The sequence below is a fragment of the Lathyrus oleraceus genome, chromosome 4 (genome assembly GCF_024323335.1).
Source record: "Lathyrus oleraceus cultivar Zhongwan6 chromosome 4, CAAS_Psat_ZW6_1.0, whole genome shotgun sequence".
Lineage (NCBI taxonomy): Eukaryota > Viridiplantae > Streptophyta > Magnoliopsida > Fabales > Fabaceae > Lathyrus > Lathyrus oleraceus.
In genome coordinates, this window is record NC_066582.1 from 187687293 (window position 1) to 187709035 (window position 21743).

General features: G+C 38.7%; 1 protein-coding gene across 1 annotated transcript; it reads left to right on the forward strand.

Annotated features, from left to right (window-relative positions):
- Nucleotides 1-5337: 5337 nt before the first annotated feature.
- On the forward strand, nucleotides 5338-7287 carry LOC127136616 (uncharacterized). Its single transcript, XM_051063154.1, has one exon. The coding sequence runs from the start codon at nucleotides 5338-5340 to the stop codon at nucleotides 7285-7287; it is 1950 nt and encodes a 649-aa protein (XP_050919111.1).
- Nucleotides 7288-21743: the final 14456 nt, after the last annotated feature.

The window sequence follows — 21743 nt, forward strand, 5'->3', positions numbered from 1 at the left end:
ATGTTAGAAGAGTATGCATATCTCTTGGGTATACCCATATCTAACAAGGTAACTTTCCGTGGATTGGAGTAGATTCCGAGATCTCAAGTCATAACTGAGGCTCTTTATTTGAAAAAATCCGAGATAGATGCTAATATGAGCAAGAAGGGAGGGATCCAAGGTCTTACTTCTGAGTTTTTGATTGGAAGAGATACCACATTTTGTCGCTACCAGGATTTCACGATAATGAAATCGGGATTAAAGAGAATGCCAAAGAGAGGCAAAGTCAGAAGAGTCGCCACCGAATTTTATTTAGTTTACCTCTATCGGAGAAGAGAGGGGAAATAGTCGATAAAACCCTCGGAAAAGAGGCGCGCACGGGAAGCGCTAAAAGAGAATAAGGAATCGGTCTCGCAACCGAGATTTGGGTTCGGAAGTCGGTTACGTAAGGGGAAGGTGTTAGCACCCCTTACGTCCATGGTACTCCATGGGAACCATTTGGATTGTTTTTACATACATGGGATTTATCTATTATTGTTTTATTTTCAAAAGAATGTGTGAAAAGAAGGGGGGTGTTTTTGTTATTATAATGCTCGCCAAGGATTGTGGCCCTTGTGCCTACGTATCACTCATTCGGGGACGAGGAATCAGAGCTCCGTAGTTCGGAGTAGAAAATGTTTGTGTGTTGGTTGATTTTACCTTTGAAAAAAGGGTTTTCGGGATGATGCCCTAAGGCATAAAAAAAAGAGTTTGATGAGTTGTATTATTTTTACCTTGAATAAGGGTTTTATGAAAGAATGTTTATGATTATATTGTACTAAAGTCTATGGGCGGAGGTGATTATTCTAGACAACAAGTCAAGCATCTTGCGTCCAAAATAATCAGAGTAAGGGTAGGAATGCTCCATTCTCACTCATTCTCCACCACTTAAGGCTCGTGGCGCACAATAATAATCGTAATTATTAGGTGTTTTGAATTTGATTATAAAAATGCCACTTGACGTTGAATCAAGGGTTTATTTTATTTTGATTATGAAATTTGGCTTATGCAACATGAATGCGAAGTAACCAACAAGAAATTAAAGAGTCTCATTGTAAGGTAGCCCAAGAGAAAGCCTTTTGTGTGCAAAAGTGACCTAAGATAAACAAAGGATAATGGTCTTATAAACATGTCCCCCTAAGGTGGTGCCATGATGCCATTCTTACAACATGAATGTAAGTTACAAATAAAATCCAACATTTACAAAGTATCACAAAGATAAGGGAAAGACCTCCAAGCAAGGGTCCTAAAATGAAATCCTCTAAGTCCAAGTTGATTAAGAGTGGAATGAATATTTTTGTCTTATTATTTTTATCATGTTTTTGTTGTTTTTAATGTTTGATGATAATAAAATAAATAACAAGTAAATAAACATGCATGATGAATTTGTACAATGATGATGATGATGATGAGTAATTTAATGTAAATTACAAGGTAATGACATAAAAGTAAATTATAAGATAAAGAAACAATATCACAATAATAATGGTTAGTGAATATAAATGATATAAAACAAATATAAGTCAATAATACCAAAATCACAATAACAAAGGTTAATGATAAACAAAATTAATGAAGTTCAATTAGTGGTTAGTAACATGTACAAAAATGAATATTTTTAAGACTATTTTCTTAGGCCAAAAAGACTTAAAATATGACACATTAAGGGATAACTTATCATTGATGCAAAGTATTGAAGATCATTAAAAAATCAACTAACAATAGATTTGTAACAAAGAAAGTTATGCAACCTTAAGTCCATCTATTAATATTTAAAAAAAAAAGTGATTTGTTCTCTTTCTTTTGTTTTTATTTCTCTTTTATTTAACAAGATAATAAGGTAGTAAAAAAATTAACATAATGTAAATGATATAGTTAGATAACAATAAACATAAACATAAAATACATGAAATAAAGTGAACAATAAAATAAATTGCAAAAAAAAGAGTGCAATAATATAAATGTTAGAAGTTAGTAGTTAGTGAACATAAACATAAAGTAAATGAAATAAAATGAACAATAAAATAAATTGCAAAAATAATAAAGTGCAATAATATAAATGTTAGGAGTTAGTAATTAGTAGTTAGTAACAATAAGCAAATGGATTAGCAAGTTAATGTAAAGACATGGTTTCATCTATGCATCAAATGACCCAAATATGGTTAAAATAGAGGCAATCTATCAATGCCTCAAAGTATCATGAATGATCTATTGATCAACCATAGATAGGTTTGAAACATTGAAGATTTAATCAACTCTAAACAACCATGGTCATGATCTAATAGACCTCATCAACCAAACAAATACAATAACAAGTCCATAATAAAAGAAAATGATAACACACACAAAGCAACCACAAAAAGGTGAAAAAAGATAGTAAGAGTAAAAAATCTTTAAAAAAGGTGAGTAAACCAAAGTCAATCATTTTTTGCAAGCTTGAATCTAAACCATCTCAAAAGACCAACCAAGAACAAACAACCATTTTTAATAAAAAAAAAGAAACAAAAAGTTAAAAAGTTTAAGTTAAAATCATTACCCACAAAATGTGAAAAAAGCTAGGTAGAAATGGTGGTGAGCTTGAATGTGAAGCAAGGGGTTTGGGATGAAAATATTTGTGGTGAAAGCTTAGTAAAGGGGTTGGGTTATGAGTGTTAGAGAGTGAGAAATTTTGAGGAAAAAATGTGAAATGGAAAAAAAAGTTGGTGGTGGTGACTTTTGGGAGGGAAAGGTTTTTTTGATTTTGATTTAGGTTTGGAGAAGAGGGGTTGAATGATATTTTTTCAGAATTTTTGGGGGCTAGAAAGCATGAAAAATGAAGGGGAATAGTACATCTATTTATAGGGAAAGCAAGTGAGAAAGTGGGGGGAACCAAATACCCTTTGTGCAAAAAAAAGGCTTATTTTTGGTGTCTGCGCAGGGCAAATCGATTTATCTAGTTGGGTAAATAGATTTCCCTAATTTTTTTATTTATTTTTTAAAAATTTTTTTTTTTAAATTCATGCCTTGAGCCCATGCAATATGTCTTTGGTTATGAAAGTTCAATGAAATTATGATGATGAAATAATGAAAGCATACATGTGTAGTAGGGTCATGGATCAGATGAAAGTTATATCGGAGTAGGGTGAATTTTGGGGTATGACACATTTGCTCAAGTTGGTAGTATGGACGCTTTCGAAGCCATCTCTGTCTTGCTCATATATAGTTTAACATTGTTCCCTAACATTGACAACTTTGTTGATGTTAACGCCATTAGAATCTTCTTGATTGGGAATCCTGTTCCGACTTTGTTGGGCGACACATATTTCTCTTTGAATTTAAGGAATTCTAAGGGTGGTGGAACCATTGTATTCTACATTCCTCTTATATACAAGTTGTTTATTTTGCACTTCCTCAGATAGCTTCCTTCTTGGAGAACAAGCAATGTCTATGGTGGCCCCAGAGACTTATGTCTCTCACTAATGATGATATTACTTGGCATGATTCTGAATTTGATGGCGTGGAGATTATTGACAATAGTCGTGAATTCTCTAATGTAACTCTCATTGGCGGTACACAAGAAGGAATTAACTACAACCCTGCTTTGCCTCGTATTCAGCTTGGGTTCCCCTTGAAGGATAAACCTAATAAAATTCAGTTAGAAGGCCTATTCTATCATGAGGGTAAAGATCCCCAAAATTTGAAGAGTAGGATGGTGCGTGCTTGGCATAATGTTCATAGGAAAGGAAGAGTCGAGCTTGGCCCGTGTAATTGTTTAGCTTTGGAAGCTTACACTAGTTAGGTGAAGAAGAGAGATTTGAAGCTTAAGATGACATATGCCTGCGAGAGACCTATATATATGGTTATGGCTTAGCCATCAATTCTCCCTAACCAAGATGTAGAGGAGTTGGAAGATGCACTTGCCAAGATGAAGCAAGAGAGGGACCTGTAGGAAGTAAAGTTCCATGCTTTACACCGAAAGCAAGTAGAGTTGCAGCTTGAGTTGAAGGACAAAGATGCACTCATTGAGATTCTTGAAGAGTGTGCTGTAAAGAGAGAGAGAGAGAGAGACAGAGAGACAGAGAGAGAGATAGAGAGAGAGAGGGCCAGAGGATTTATTTCCCTCTAATATGCCTCAGCCTTTCGGTGTTTGAAAGGAGATCATCAATCATCTCGTCATCGAGAAAGCTCAGATGAAGACCACTTATGAGTCATAGATTTGATGCATCCGAAGGAAGTACACTCCCTTGGCTAGTTCAACTGATGAAGTTGCTAGGGATCCTTAGGATGATATTTTCCTTCTCTCTTGTATTGGTTTCTAAAATTGTACTCAGTGTAGTCCTTCCAAATCTTATGAATAAAAAGAGATTTTATGGTCAATTCCAAATGTTATTATTGATTATTATTATTGAAATATTTGCAAGTAAGGATTTATATGTTCCTTGAAGTAATAAAAAATAAAATAATTGCATTTCATTCATCATTTGCATAACAGGTTTCTTTCCTTCCAGCCCTTTGGCCAGATGTCTCATTGTTCTTCGTCTTTGTATCATACAATCTAACTCATCATTACAATACTCGAGCTAATCGTTAACGAAAAATGGATCAGATGGAACAAGAGAACTGAGAGCTCAAGGAAGAAGTTGTCAGACTCACCGCTCTGATGGAGTCATTCATTGCTGCTCAAAATTAACCTGCTCCAACTCCTGCAACTCCTCCTCAAAGAACTGTCATTTCTGAGATTGTTTCAATGCCAGTTTCTATTGTTCCTGCCAGCCAGCCTGCACAAGCTACGCCAGCTGGATTCCCGTGGGGAATGCCTCCAAATTTTATGCCTGAAGGTTATGCGCCCACTGTTGCTCCCATGTCGGCATCTCGCCCGGTCATGTCATGATAGAAATGTGATTAGTGAAGTGGGGCATAGGCCAAGGGTGTGTAAAGTTTATACTAGGAAGAAGACAAAAGGAATAAAAGATGATGACGTGGCTGTGAATGCATGAGGAACGCATGAAGTGCATGAGAGTGGCTATATATAGCTATAGCTGGAAGGGAATAATCAGGAAGGAATTCGATTAGAATCTGGTGGGGTCACCTCTTGGTGATTTGGGAGCACTGCGTGCTTGGGAATTGGTAGCTATTACCAGTTTGTTATTTTCCTATTTTTCTATTCCTATCTTCCTGTAATTGTGGATCTCATAACAATACAATTGCAGTTTCATTACTCATATTACACTGTTATATCCATTTTATCACTATTTTGTGCATTTAGACCCATCAATTGGTCCGACCTACCGGGTCAAACTCACACAATGAAGAAGATTGTAGATGCAAAGGAAGCCTAAGATGGGTGACCGAGTTGACGCTTTGGAGACACAGATGGGGAATGTGACAACAACATTGCAAGATCTCGCTCTACAGATGCAACAACATGCTCAGCAAATGCATCAACAAAGCTTGGTTCTAGAAGAATTAAGCAAACAGATAGGAAAAAAAGGAGAGACTCTAGAGGGGGAAGCCTCTGTTGGCTCTACACAGAGTGAATCTCGCCTCACTGGGAAGAAGGTGAAATTTCCTCTATTTGATGGTGATGATCATGTGGCATGGATTACACGGGCCGAAATTTATTTCGATGTTCAGAATACATCGGATGATATGCGTGTGAAGTTGGCTCGCCTGAGCATGGAAGGTTCAACCATTCATTGGTTCAACCTGTTGATGGAGATAGAAGATGAGTTGTCATGGGAGAAGATGAAGCGAGCGTTAATTGCTCGTTATGGAGGACGTCTTCTGGAGAATCCATTCGAGGAGCTTTCAACGTTGAGACAAAAGGGAAGTATGGAGGAATTCGTCGAAGCTTTTGAGCCGTTGTCATCGCAAGTTGGAAGGCTTCCTGAAGAACAATACCTGGGATATTTTATGAGTGGATTGAAACCCCAAATTCGAAGGAGGGTGCATACTCTGAATCCTCGAAATAGGATGGAGATGATGAGGATTACGAATGATGTTGAAGAGGAATTGAAGGAGGAAGACGACGATGGTGAGCGTCGTGATGTGAAAAAAGGGGGGTACGAGCGTGTGGGCCAGAAGGATTGGGCCGGGTTACTAAGGAGTAAAGGTGGGTCTCAACCCAGGGATGCAACTCGTTCGTTTCAGTCGGGTGGGTTAAACCCGAGTCAGAAAACGGGTTCGATTGGATCCAACACAAATTCAACTTCGTATTTGGTTTCCTCAGCTTGCAAAAACGACGGGGGTCCGTGTTCCGACGCGATGGAGAGGTGGAAGGGAATACGAAGTATCCACAATGATGAATTCGAAGAGAGGATAATGAAGGGTCTATGTTTCAAATGTGGGGGAAAATACCACCCTACGTTGCATAAATGTCTAGAACGAGCTCTTAGGGTTCTAATCTTAGGAGAAGGTGAAACCATGACAGAGAAAGGGGAAATTGTGAGTATGGAGGACGTGACGGTGGAAAGTGAAGAAGAAGTGGAGGTGGAATGTAAACTGATGGGGGTATTGGGAAGCATGGGTGAGTCTCATACCATGAAGGTTGAAGGGAAGATACAGAATGTAGATTTATTGGTGTTGATTGATAGTGGTGCGAGCCACAATTTTATTTCTCCCAAAGTGACTACTGCTTTGGGTCTTGTCATCACACCTACAGCAGCTAAGAGTATCAAGCTTAGTGATGGTCATAAGGTGATAACAAATGGAGTGTGTAAAGGGGTCAATATGAAGGTGGGAGGGATTGAAGTGATTGTGGATGCGCTGGTGTTGGAGCTAGGGGGAATGGATATGGTGTTAGGAGTTGCCTGGTTAAGCACTCTTGGGAAGGTGATTATGGATTGGAAGGCAATGACTATGCAATTTTCGTATGAAAATGAGTTGGTGAAATTGCAAGGTCAAGGCAGCAAGGTGGTCAGACAATGTTATCTGAACTCCTATCTTGAGGACACTCATAGTAGAACTGAGCTGGGCTGGTGGTGGGCTCATTTACAGTCAATGGAAGCAACCAAGTCAGTGGTTCCCAAAGGCTTAAATCCAGTACTAGAAGAATTCCAGGAAGTGTTTGGAGACAATATTCATCTACCTCCTGAGAGGAGTCAGGTGCATCAGATTAAGCTTTATCCTGATCATGGTGCCATTAATGTCAGACCCTACAGGTACCCTCATCACCAAAAAGAAGAAATTGAGAAGCAAGTGTCAGAACTGTTGAAAGCTGGAGTCATTCGGCCGAGTATGAGTTCATTTTCAAGTCCTGTGATATTAGTCAATAAGAAAGACAAGAGCTAGAGAATGTGTGTAGACTACAGGGCCCTAAATAAAGCTACAATACCAGATAAGTACCCAATCCCTATAGTTGATGAGTTGTTAGATGAACTATATGGAGCTACTATGTTCTCTAAAATTGATCTAAAATCTGGATATCATCAAATTAGAGTGTATGAGGATGACATCCCTAAAACGGTGTTTAGAACACATAATGGCCATTATGAGTACTTAGTAATGCCCTTTGGATTAATGAATGCCCCAGCTACCTTCCAAGCTACCATGAATGACATTTTTAGGCCATATTTGAGAAAGTTTGTCTTGGTGTTTTTTAATGATATTTTGATTTACAATAGAGATATCAAGGAACACCAAATGCATTTGAAGATGGTTTTGTCTGTTTTAGTTGAGCATTGTTTTGTGGCAAATCAAGCAAAGTGTAGGTTTGGTTGTGCTCAAATTGATTATCTTGGCCATATCATTTCTGGAGAAGGTGTGGCAGTGGACCCTGAGAAGGTGAAGTGTATTCTTGCATGGGCTACACCAAAGAATGTGAAGGGGGTACGTGTTTTTTTGGGACTCACAGGGTATTACAGAAAGTTTATCCAGGATTATGGTAAAATGGCAAAACCTCTCATAATTTGACTAAGAAAGGCAATTTTTCTTGGGGAATAGAAGCTGTCTAGGCTTTTTATGAGATGAAGAGGATCATGACTTCTCCCCCTGTGCTAATTCTTCCAAATTTTGATTTACCTTTTGAAGTTGAGTGTGATGCGGCTGGCAGAGGTATAGGTGTTGTTCTAATGCAGCAGAGGTAACCTATTTCTTTCTTCAGTAAAGCTTTATCTGATGGAAATCTGGCAAAATCTGTCTATGAGAAGGAATTGATGGCCCTTATGCTTTGTATTCAGCACTAGAGACATTATTTATTGGGCAGAGAATTTATTGTGCACACAGATCATAAAAGCTTGAAGCATTTTTTTACAACAGAGAGTTTCATCTCCAGATCAGCGGTGTTGGTTGGCCAAACTGCTAGGCTATCAATTTGAAGTCAAGTACAAGCCTGGCTTAAAGAGTAGAGCTACTGATGCTCTGTCCAGATGTCATGGTGATGTAGAAATGAATTCTATCATTTCTTTTCCCTTGTGGGCTGATAGACAGAAACTTTTGGATGAAATAACTAATGACCCGTACATTCAAAAGTTAATGAAAGAAGTACACGAGTCTCCTGATGTTAGACCTGGATTTCTGGTGAAACAAGGAGTTTTACTTTATCATGGCAGGCTAGTGATTTCCCCCGAATCACCCTCTATTCCTTGGCTATGGGAAGAATTTCATAGTACTCCTGCTGGAGGGAACTCATGTTTTCTAAGAACATACCGAAGACTGGCAGATTCCTTATATTGGGTGGGGATGCAGAGGAGTGTAAGGGATTATGTTAGATCTTGTGATATTTGTCAGAGACAAAAGTATAGTGCTACTACTCCTGGTGGTTTGTTACAGCCTCTACCTATTCCTAATGGGGTGTGGGAGGACTTGTCCTTAGACTTTATCACTGGGTTGTGATAACGCGAAAACACATCAGATAATTGCCTTAATTTACACCCAAATATCACACCATTTCGATTAATATCCCGATTATTGTGCAAGTATTAGTGTTGTTTTTGCAGGTATTTGAATCTCCATGCACTAAAGAGCAAAATAAATAAAAGGAAGAAAAAGAAGAAAAAATAAGTGAAAAAGCACAGAAAAACCAGAAAAATAATTATGCAGATTCTGCTGATGTGACGATCGCCACACATTCATGATGTTTATCACGACCCAGACTGTGACGACCGTCACAGGCCAATGACGAGCGTCACACGGCCACAAACTGCGCTTTGAAGCAGTCAGCAACAGGCACCCAAACATGCCTAAATTTCCTCCAACAAACTTTTCCCACGGATTCCTCTCTCAAGACCAAGTGTTCCTTGATTTTCTCAACTACCAAGACCTAATGGACACTATATAAAGGACTCAATTGGGAAAAATCGAGGACGCCTACTTCTATATTTACGCTATGCAATTTAATTTTCAGCTTTCTAGCATTCAGCATTTTTTCTTTCTTTCCAGCAACCTTGTTTCCGTTGCCTTATTGTATTCGCCATTCTTTTCATAGTTTCCCTTTTCCAGTTAGTTTTCCAGTTAGCCATAGTAGTAGTTTCCTACACTAGGGAAATACTACACTTTATTTAATTTTAAGTAGTAATTTATATTGAAGAAGCAAAGCCTACGACTTGTGGAGGGCTGCTCAAGTCTCCAAGAATCGTTATACTCTGTACTTCGATCTCCAGGTTTTTATTGAATTATTATTATTGCCCATTTATTGTTATAAGCATGTTTGCCGTTGAATTAATCTGTTTATGCCTTGCGTTTGCTTTATTTAATATGTCCGGCTAAACTACCGGTATCGGTATGTAGCAACTTAATTTGATGGGATTTAATAATAACCGGTGCAACCCCTTTTTCTCAAATAACCTTTTAGGCTGAAGTTTTTAATCTAAATTTAATTAACTTTATCACAAAAGCGTGAAAAGCTATTTAACACGATTTTGCCACGAGAGTGGAAAATTAACTAAGGTGAGAACCAACAATCGCGAGAGCGTGAGGCTCGAGCTGGATAGTAAAAATAGGCATTGGGTTTAAAAACAGCGAGAGCACTTTAAAAACAATTAGAACTTATTTATTTTCAAAAAGTAATTTTGACTTCAAATGGGACAGCGAGAGCGTACATTCTGACTTAAAGTTATAGGCTGAATCAACAACCACGAGAGTGTGAGAGAAAGTCTTTTAAATAAACATTTTCTACTGAGAGATATTTGGCATTTAAATTATTCACCGGTGACTTATCGAATCCCTTAATTCCTTCCATTAATTCTTTCTTAAAAACCGAAAATTTCCCTTAGATTTACTTTTTTACCCCCAAACCTCTACTAATCAATTCCCTTAACTAAACATAGTGACGTTAATAGCACTAGTTTGACCATAGGTCCCTGTGGGATCGATATCTTTTAAAACTAAAGCGACTAGACTGTGCACTTGCAGTCAAGTACCCGACTGACTATATATTCTATATAGCCACGACAAGCATCAGGTTGCCTAAGTCTAAAGGTTATGAGGTTGTGTTAGTGGTCGTGGACAGACTATCTAAGTATAGTCATTTTGTTTTACTCAAACATCCATATACTGCTAAGTCAATTGCTGAGCTCTTTGTTAAAGAAGCGGTGAGACTTCATGGAATTCAAAGTTCTATAATCAGTGATAGATATCCTTTATTTGTGAGTCATTTATGGATGGAGTTGTTCAAGTTGTAGGGTACTAAACTGAAAATGAGTTTAGCATATCACCCGAAAACAAATGGTCAAACGGAAGTGGTTGTCAGGTGTCTGGAAAGTTATCTGCGGTGCTTTGCTTCTGATCACCCAAAGACTTGGTCATTATGGGTCCCTTGGGCTGAGTTTTGGTACAACACTACCTTTCATGTGTCTATTGGGAAGACTCCACTAGAGGTGGTATATGGAAGACAACCTCCTGCATTGTTGAGATTTTTGTCTAATGAGACTAAGGTGGCTGCTGTGGCATTGGAGTTGAGTGAAAGAGATGAGGCTTTGAAGCAACTCAAACTTCACTTGCTCAAAGCTCAGGAACAAATGACAAGGTATGCTAACAAGAAGAGGAGGGACTTGTGTTTTGAAGTTGGAGAATGGGTCTTTCTGAAACTTAGACCCCATAGACAACAATCGGTGGTAAAAAGAATTCATCAGAAACTGGCTGCAAGATTCTATGGACCTTTCCAGGTGGCGGAGAAGATTGGTGAAGTAGCTTACAGGTTGAAACTACCATCAACATCTAGAATTCATCCAGTTTTTCATGTGTCACTACTCAAGCAAGTTGTTGGGAACTATCAGGTACAGGGAGAGTTACCTAAAGACTTGGAAGTGACTGAGGAGACTGATGTATATCCAGATAAGGTGTTGGGTTCAAGAGTCATAGTGCAGGGGGGTAATGAGGTTCTGCAGACCTTGATACAATGGAGAAATAAAGCTTTAAAGGATGTGACATGGGAGGATAATGAATTTTTGCGTGGCCAGTTTCCTGAATTTTTCCTTGAGGACAAGGCATTGTCTAAGGAGGTGGGAGTTGATAGAAATGTTATTAGTGAAGTGGGGCCTAGGCCAAGGCTGTGGAAAGTTTATACTAGGAAGAAGACAAAAGGAATGAAAGATGATGATGTGGCTGTGAATGCATGAGGAACGCATGAAGTGCATGAATGTGGCTATATATAGCTATAGCTGGAAGGGAATAATCAGGAAGGAATTCAGTTAGAATCAGGTGGGGTCACCTCTTGGTGATTTGGGAGCACTGCGTGCTTGGGAATCGGTAGCTATTACCAGTTTGTTATTTTCCTATTTTTCTATTCCTATCTTCCTGTAATTGTGGATCTCATAGCAATACAATTGTAGTTTCATTACTCATATTGCACTGTTATATCCATTTTATCACTATTTTGTGCATTTAGACCCATCATGTCAACTCCTCCTCTTGTGGTATATGTTATGCCACGTGTTGATGAAACCATTTATCATTCTCAGCCGTCTATGCGTCTTGATATATATGATAAAATGGATGAGATAAAAGACCAATTTCAAGAGCTAAGAAAAGAATTGGAGACCCTTAGAGGTAAAGATCTGTTTGGAAAAAATGCTGCTGAACTTTGTCTGGCGCTGAACGTGAAAATCCATGTCAAATTCAAGGTCCCGTACTTTGAGAAGTATAAAGGGAATACTTGTCCTTTGAGCCAACTTATGATGTACGCAGGAAAGATGTCTCTTGTTGTACCCTTAAATTTGCCCTCCCATTCTCACCTATGTATCTAATCACTTGATCAAGAGATGACTTGCATACATCCATAACTCATCCACATGCATCATTCCTCATGACTTCAAAAGAAGCTTGGGCCCAGGAAGCTAGGTTTCACACTGGTATCAAGGATCAAAAGGCATGGATTTGGTTACATCATCAACATATCATGTGAAACCCTAATGATGGTGGTGAATGCTTGACTTCAACAAAGTTGTGACTAGACAAACTAGGGCATTCAAAACCCTAATCTCTCAAAGCAGGATATCTTGGAGATTCCCTAGGCCTCATCTTGGCCTCCAAAGCCCTAATCAGGAGATGGTAATCAAAGGAACTTGGTGGTTTGATTGTGCATTCATTGTTAAGTTGCTTGACCTAGCTTGGAGTCTTGGCCTTAGTTCAAAGTCTTTGATGCTATTCATTTGGTTGTGGATATATCTTTGATCCTAGTCATCTGAACAATCAAACCCCTGGGTTTCAAGCCACTTGTTGATCATGCTATTAGTTCATGGATACTATATAAAAACCCTAGTCTTGTGGTCTCATTTCATGGTCTTGGGCATATACATTATCAGTCAAGTTATTTTCCTTGCAAAAGTCAAACATTCAAGCGATTGTGAAACCAATTTCAATCGTTTTTCAAAACCATTCCAATCAATTTCATCCATTTTAAACCATTACATGTGATTCCATACAAGAAAATACAAAAATATCCATGTTTGACCAATTGTTGACTTTGGTCAAAAGTTGACTTTTTGGTCAACTTTGACCAAAGTCAACCCAAAACCCTAATACCCTAAATTCAGCCATAAATATCCATTGAATATACATTTATAAAGAAATTATAAAGAAAACACATCTTGACCGTTTGTTGACTTTTGGTCAACGTTGGCCAAAGTCAACTCAACCTCTTTGCATCCTAAAATCCTAAACCTTAATCCATCACTCTATTGTTCAAGTTTGCTTGCTTCCATCATGAGTGCTTCATTTGCAAGTTATCCTTGGCCCACCATGTTTATGTTCATGCCATGTCTACAAGCGTAGTCAATTTACACAAAAAGAGGAAGTCATAACCACTTCAAACCAACCAAAGTCATGACATCCTTAAGAATTCAAGCAAAGGGAATTTTACATAACTATGGACCATGTGAAGTAATGCTATATGTGAAGGTGAGAAAAACAAGAAAGGGGGGTTTGAATTGTTTTGGAAAATAAGCGCTTTTGCAAAATAAAATCACACAGGATTTTATACTAGTTCGCTTATAACACAAAGCTACTCCAGTCCACCCGGCCAAGGTGATTTCGCCTTCAACAAGGACTTAATCCACTAATCTTGAAAGATTATTACAACCAACGTCTAAGAGAAAGATCTCTTAGTCCTCTCAAGTATACAGACTGCGCAGAGTCACTTGAGGAATTAAAACAATTGAGGTAAAAACAGAATTGTAATCTAGAGTGCTTCTAGTATAAAGCAAGTATTACAACAGTTAGAGCAGATAAGAAGTTTCACGTTATGAGCAAAAGCTCGTGAAAGATTAGAGAGAGATTAGAGTAAACTTGTGCGCTCAGGTGTATCTCTCAATGAGTTTCGCCGTTCTTAATATAGAGGTGAAAAACGACCGTTTGTAGTAATGGCAAATATTTAGTCTTGATGAGAGTTTAATGCCATAACTTCGTTGTTTCTTGCCAGAACAAGTTTGTCTCCCTGAATAACTTCTTTCCAATTATAGTTTGTTTCCATTTGAAGTTGAAGTTGCCGTTACTCTTTCTGGATAAGGAAAAACCATTATCAGAGTTTGCGTTGCTCTATTAGACTGAGATCTTAAGATGTGGCTTCAGAGCTTCTGATAGTCCTCATCTTTTAGATTTCCAGTGTTGTCTTCAGATGATCTTGAGACTTCTGGAATTTCTGATATACCGTTGCTCAGAGTCAAAACTTCTAGAGCGCGCTTCTTCTTCAGATGCTTCTGATATTCTGATATGTTGTTTTGCTCAGAGTCAGAACTTCTAGAGCGCGTTTATACTTCAAATGCTTCTGATCTTCTGATAAACTGTATCTGATTTGATTATGTATCTGATGACGTAATCAGATTCCTTTCTTCTTATTTAGAATCCTGCACACTTAGAAACTTTTCGTTAGAGTGCCATTTTTGGTTTCATCCTTTGTTATCATCAAAATCCAGGAATCTGTTGAAGAACAATTTTTGTTCTTACAATCTCCCCATTTTTGATGATGACAAAACAAACTCAAATGACAGATGAAACATTAAAAAATTTAGAGTTTATCAAATCAGATAGCAGTGAGCTCCCCCTGAGATAGGCTAGGGAGTTCAGAAGTTCTTACCAGAGCTTCCAAGCAATGAAGCTTCTCGATACCTTCTGCAATTCTTAAGTCCAGAGTTAGATGGATTTATTTTATAGACTAGTATGTTTGCAGAGTGCTTAAGGTATTAGACAATTTTTCATCAGAGCTATTTGATTTCTCCCCCTTTTTGTCAGAATCAAAAAGACTTAAACAAAAGAATAAGCAGAAAGAAATAGAAATATATTCAGAGAAACAAAACATCAGAGATAATGACAAGCAGAAACATCAGAGACAAAGACAAGCAAAGCAACAAGCAAAAAGTCCTAAGTGCCTAAGGGTTGGGAGGAGGAGGCATTCTCTGAAGCAGTTGAGTCAGCAGGTTCTGGATGTTGGCGTTGACTGTGTCCTGTTGATCCAATCTGGCTCGGACTTCCTTCTGCTCTTTCTGAAGCTCCTCAAGGGTCTTTAGCACCAGAGGGGCAAAAGTAGAGGACTCCCCCTGAGTCAGAGCAATTTGTTCTTCAGCGGCTTTAGCTTCAGCTTCGGCAGCAGCCTTTGCTTAGGCTTCAGCAGCAACAGCAGCAACATCAGCTAGAGCTTTGGCTTCAGCTTCCCGTACCCTTTGAAGTTCTTCTTGTCTTGCTCTTTCTTCTTCTATCCTTCTGGCTTTTTCTTCAGCTTCTCTGGCCAAGCGCTCCTGTAGTCTTGCTTCAGCGTCTCTGATGAAGTCGTTTCTGACTTGCTCAGAGATGTGCTTCAGTTTAAAGGCCTCAGATGTCATCCAACCAATGACTCTGTTCCAGTGTGTCCTGACAGAGTCAGGATCATCACTGATACCATAGTTGATGGTCAGAGACTTGACCTTATCAACTGATGCTCCTGCAAACAGCAAAATTGCTTCCTCTAGGGTTGGCAGGGAATGTTCTGGTTCAGATGGTTGAGGTGGAGAGTTTGGAGGGCTTAAGTTGAGAGTTGGAGGTTTAGCGGAAGTGTTTGGGGGGTAATGTCAGAGGTATGAAGGTCAGAGGGTTGAACTTCAGATGGAGTGACGGTTGGTTGTTCTGTGGGTGGTGAAGTTACTTCAGGTTCAGGTGGAGGTTGTTGTGGTTGTTGTGAATTACGGTTTAGAGATTGTAGTTAGGCTAGAGTGGAAGAAGCGGGGTCAGAAAGTTCTGTGTCAGAGGAAATGACAAAGTAGGGAGGTGATTTTGGGGCTGAGGATGAGGAAGTGGTTTGATTCATTTCTTCAGCTTCAGATAGAGGTAAGGAGGTATTGGCAAGATTGAATTTAGGTAGTGGTTGAGATGTTCTTGTTGTTGAAGGAGGTGTTTCAGATGTGGTGTAGATGGGTGTTGGTAGAGGAAAAGATGAAGCAAGTTGCTGTATAGAGGGAGCAGGAGAGGTAGACTTACCAGAAGACTCTTGCAGAGGTGCTGGAGATCTTGATTCAGAGGTTTCCCCTAGCTTCGCTTTCTTCGCCTTTGATGTCTTCTCAGATGGACCTCGTTTAAACCTCATGAAGTCTGGAGCTGAATCTGGCAGATCGCTTAATCTGAAGTCTGAGATGTCCACTCCTTCATCCTTCAGACGTTGGAGATAGTGGAGAATTGCCTCTTTGGGTTCATCCCTGTAGAACCTACATATACCATTTGGCATATCCCTCTAATCTTTTAAGGCTTCCCAGGAGGTGTCCAAAGTAGGTTTAACGTGAATCTTCTCCAGAATCCCCATGCTCTTCAGATTCCTGGAGTTCAGAGGTCTTCCAGTTTCTATTGCCAAGTCTTCCATGAGTTTGTGTTTTACCAGATGGTCCACGAGACCATTTTCTATCAGCACATCTGAGAGAAGTCTTCCCAGAGGAATGTAAGTTCTGGGTTTCATGTTGTTCCTGGTTTCTCATTCAGAGTCTCTGAGGTATTTGAAGAGGAGTGCTGGGAGGCAAAGCTTCACACCTTTATGAATACAATACAGAATACATTTCTGATATGTATTGATGTAATCTGATGAGTTTGATGCAGGGCGATGATGAATAGTTCCCAGAATGATTTTGAGCCACACCCGGAGATTCTGATGTAGTTCCTTGTTCTTTGAGGGATTGCCTTCTGTGTTGAGTTTGAAGATTGTGGGGTTGATTTCATGAGCAATGTATTTCGCCCTAGGATTTATTTTCCATGTTCAGGAAGGCAGCGATAGATTTTTCAGTTATCACTATTTTTACACCCAAGACGAAGGAGACGATGAAATGATTGTCAGCATCAGCAAAACTCCAGAATTCCTTAATAAGATTTGGGTAAACTGGACCGTAGAGGCGTTGAAAATAGTTTCCCCAACCTTGTTGATGAAGTTTTTCAGTGAGGTCTACTCCATTTCTCTTCATGTTGTTAAAATCCACCAGGGATTCACACAGCACGTCCAGTTTCTCGAAAGGAGTTGCAAGATTTATATGAGGCTCACGGTCAAGGATGTGAGGCTCCTTGTACACTAGTGTTGCAGTTACGCTTGTAACGGTGGGAGTAGGTTTGCTTGTGCTTTGAGCTGCGTTGCTGGAGTTCATTTGTTGAGAGTAGTTGAACACCGATTGTTGTTGAGAATCCATTGTTGATGAAGAACTTAGATGAAGATGAACAGTTTGTAGAAATGCCTGAGAGAACTGGGTTTGAACGAGTGAGTGAGAGTGAAGTGTGTGCAAAGTGTGAGAGGAGTGTTTAAATACCCAAAAGAAACGCATGCAAAACGACACGCAAATCAGAGTTTAGCACAAAAACCAAGTTAGCACGTTTAGAGGGAGAAATGATTATGGCTCATAAATGAATGTCTAATCCCAACAGTTTGCACACTGCTCGAGGAGATCTCAAGAGTCTGTTCCTTGATTACTGCTAGACAGCTGTCTAGAAGTTCCAAGGTTAGACGCAAGTCACTCCACGTGTTTGCTTTATCTGATCTTCAGGAATACCAACCGAATGGTTCCTGGAGATTTCTAACTCAGATATCTTCTTAACCGGGTAGAAGTATCAGAGTCAGAGGCAGAATCTTATTTGTTTATGTCAGTGTCTTATTTTACAGCTTCAGAGGCACAATTTATTCAGGGCAGTTTTGAATGTTCAGATTTTCTAAGATAAAAAGAAATCTATCTTCAGCTAAAGGCTTAGTAAAGATATTTGCCCATTGATGATCTGTATCAATGAACTTCAATGTTACTATCCCTTTCTGAACATAGTCTCTGATAAAATGATGTTTTATTTCAATGTGCTTGGCTCTGGAGTGTAGAATGGGATTCTTACTTAAACAAATGGCAGCAGTATTATCACAAAAGATAGGAATGTTACTCTCGAAGATTTGCAGATCTTCTAACTGATTCTTCATCCAGAGCATCTGAGTTGTGCACAGTGATGCTGAGATGTATTCAGCTTCTGCTATTGATAGAGCGATAGTTGACTGTCTTTTGCTGGCCCAGGATATCAGATTGTTTCCTAAGAGCTGACAATTTCCAGATGTGCTTTTTCGTTCCAATCTATCTCCTGCGTAATCTGCATCACAGTAACCCGAAAGTCTATACTCTGATGTTTTCTCATACATCAGGCCCAAGTTAGGAGTTCCTTTCAGATATTTGAAAATTCTCTTAACTGCTGTCAAGTGAGTTTCTCTAGGATCTGATTGGAATCTGGCACATAGACAGACACTAAAGAGAATATCAGGTCGAGTAGCAGTCAGATAGAGAAGGGAGCCTATCATACCACGATAGAGCTTCTGACAAACCTTTTTACTTACTTCTTCCTTTTCAAGAATGCATGTTGGATGCATGGGAGTCTTTGCAGAGTTGCATTCAGCCATGTCAACTTTCTTAAGAACATCTTTTATGTATTTGCTTTGATAGACGTATGTGACTTCTGAGGTTTGGTTGATTTGAATTCCCAGAAAGAACTTTAGTTCTTGCATTAAGCTCATTTCAAATTCTACCTGCATTAACTCAGAGAATTCTTGACAAACAGAGGCATTAGCTGAACCAAAGATAATATCATCAACGTATATCTGGCATATCATGAGATCATTGTTAAGGTTCTTACAAAAGAGTGTGGAGTCAACTTTCCCTCTGATAAAGTTGTGTTCCAGAAGAAAGTTACTTAAACGTTCATACCAAGCTCTGGGAGATTGTTTAAGTCCATATAAATATTTTTTAAGTTTAAAAACATGTTTTGGAAAATTTGGATTTTCAAAACCTGGAGGTTGGTTGACATACACTTCTTCTGATATATAACCATCAAGGAATGCGCTCTTGACATCCATTTGATATAATTTAATAGAATGGTTTATAGCGAAAGATACAAGAAGACGAATAGATTCTAACCTTGCGACTAGAGCAAAGGTTTCATTGTAGTCAATACCTTCTTGTTGACTGTAACCTTGAGCTACCAGTCGAGCTTTGTTTCTGACAACTTCTCCTTTCTCGTTCAGTTTGTTTCTGAATACCCATCTGGTTCCGATAACGTGAGTGCTTCTGGGCTTGGGAACAAGATCCCAAACATCATTCTTTTTGAATTGGTCTAATTCTTCTTGCATGGCTAGAACCCAGTCGTTATCTTGAAGTGCTTCATCACAGGACGTAGGCTCGATCAGAGACACTAGTCCCAGAGGAGTCTCTTCAGACGTCCTGTAGGTAGATCTGGTTCTGACAAGTTCGTCCTTGTTGCCCAGAATCAATTCTTCAGATACGTTGAGGAGACTTTTAGCTTTCTTTGGGATTGATGGAGGATTAATTTCCTCAGAATTCTGAGTGGCAGTTGCTTCTGGAGCTTTGTCAGATCCTGCAAGAGTGATTTCTAAATCTGCAAAATTTTCAACTAGCTTTGACTTTTCAGGGTCAAGCTTATCATCAAATCTGACATGAATTGATTCTTCCACAATTTTGGTTTCTGTATTGTATACTCTGTAGCCTTTAGAGTGTTCTGAGTATCCTAACATAATACCTTTCTGTGCTTTGGAATCAAATTTGTTCAGATGTTCTTTAGTGTTTAAAATAAAGCAAGAACATCCAAGTGGATGAAAATATGAAATGTTTGGTTTCCTTCCTTTACACAGTTCATAGGGAGTCTTTTCCAGAATAGGTCTTATGGAGATTCTATTCTGAATGTAACACGCTGTATTTACAGCTTCGGCCCAAAAGTGCTTAGCCACATTAGTTTCGTTGATCATAGTTATGGCCATCTCTTGGAGTGTCCTATTCTTCCTCTCTACAACTCCATTTTGTTGTGGAGTTCTAGGGCAGGAGAAATCATGGGATATTCCATTAGAGTCAAATAATTCCTCAAAGGATTTATTTTCGAATTCCCCACCATGATCACTTCTGACTCTGATAATTTTAGAGTCAAATTCTTTTTGCACTTTGGAGCAGAAACTAGTGAATACAGAGTGAGACTCACTCTTGTGTTTTAGGAATTTCACCCATGTCCAGCGACTGAAATCATCAAAAATGACTAGTCCATACTTCTTTCCATTGACTGATGTTGTTTTCACAGGACCAAATAGATCAATGTGAAGAAGTTCCAGAGGCTTAGAGGTAGTAACAATAGTTTTCTTTTTGAAAGATGTTTTTGAAAATTTTCCTTTCTGACATGCTTCACATAGAGCATCTGAAGAGAAATTCAGTTTAGGTAGGCCCTTGACTAACTCGAGTTTATTTAGCTGAGATAATTTCCTCATGCTAATGTGGCCCAAGCGTCTATGCCATAACCATTTCTCTTCGTGAACAGACATCAGACATTTCACATTTTGTTCTTTTAAATCAGAAAGATTAATTTTATAAATATTGTTTTTCCTCTTGCCTGTGAATAGGACAGAACCATTGTTTTGATTTATGGCTTTACATGTTTTTTGATTAAAGATCACATCATAACCGTTATCACTTAATTGACTTATGGATAACAAATTATGCATTAATCCTTATACGTAAAGGACATCAGATATAGAGGGAAGAGTACCAGTACCAATAGTTCCGGAGCCTCTGATCCTTCCTTTCTGATCTCCTCCGAAGCCTACGAATCCAGCGTCTTTAAGTTCCAGGCTTTGGAACATAGACTTTCTTCCCGTCATGTGTCGCGAGCATCCAGAGTCCAGGTACCATGACTGGTGTTTGAACTTTGCTGCATAAGATATCTGCAACATAAACAATCTTATCTTTTGGTACCCATAGTCTCTTGGGTCCTTTCTGATTAGTTTTCCCAGAGTTTCCTAACACTTTGGGTTTTCTAGCATTTTCAAATTTTTGTTCTTGTGTGTGTGTATAGTGATATGAAAATGGAGATTTAAGTTGGTCACTAGTAGAAGTTTTATCTTCCTTAGGATCATACCTAATTCCTTTTCTATTGTTCTGATTGACTCCATAAATCATGGATGCCATTACACTCCTTCCTATCCCATTTTTCAGAAACTTTTGAAAGGCTTTTTCGTATTTATAAATTATTGTATTTGAAGTTTGTGGTGCTTGAGATAATGCTTCTTCTAGTTTTAAACAATTTTTCTTTGCTGCATCTTTTAGTGATGTTAAATATTTGTTTTCATCTTTTAGTTCTACAATTGTCATCTCAAGTTTGCCACATTCTTCAAATTTTTCTTCAAGACAGCCTTTTATTGCTTTAAATTTTTGTTTTAGTTTCTGATATGAGCTAAGAGTTTCTGACAAGCATGATTCTAGGTCAGATCGAGAGAGTTCAGAAAATACCTCTTCTGATTCAGATTCTTCATCTGAGGTGGTCCTGGATGTGGTAGCCATGAACGCCACTTTTGCCTGTTCATCAGAATCAGATTCTGATGATTCAGATTCGCTATCATCCCAGGTGGCCATTAATCCCTTCTTGGTTCTGAGGGAGTTTTTCTTGAAGCTCTCTTTTCTGGAGCTGTCTTTCTTTAACTTTGGGCATTCGTTCCTGTAGTGACCTATTTCTTTACATTCATAACAAGTAACATCTTTGTTAGTTTTACCTTTAGACGTTGATTTTGATCGATCCCCTCTGGGTCTTGGTCTCCTGAAGTTATTGTTTCTCTTTTTCCAGAGTTGTTTAACTCTTCTGGTTAGGAGGGACAATTCTTCTTCATCATCAGAATCTTCCTGTTCAGAGTCATCAGCATCTTCTGTTTCGGCCTAGAATGCTTTGGTTCTGTCAGATTTGCGTCTTTCAGATCTGGACTTTAATGCTACCGACTTGTTCTTCTTCTAAGGCTCATCTTCCTCTAGTACTATCTCATGGCTTCTGAGGGAACTGACAAGCTCTTCAAGACTGAT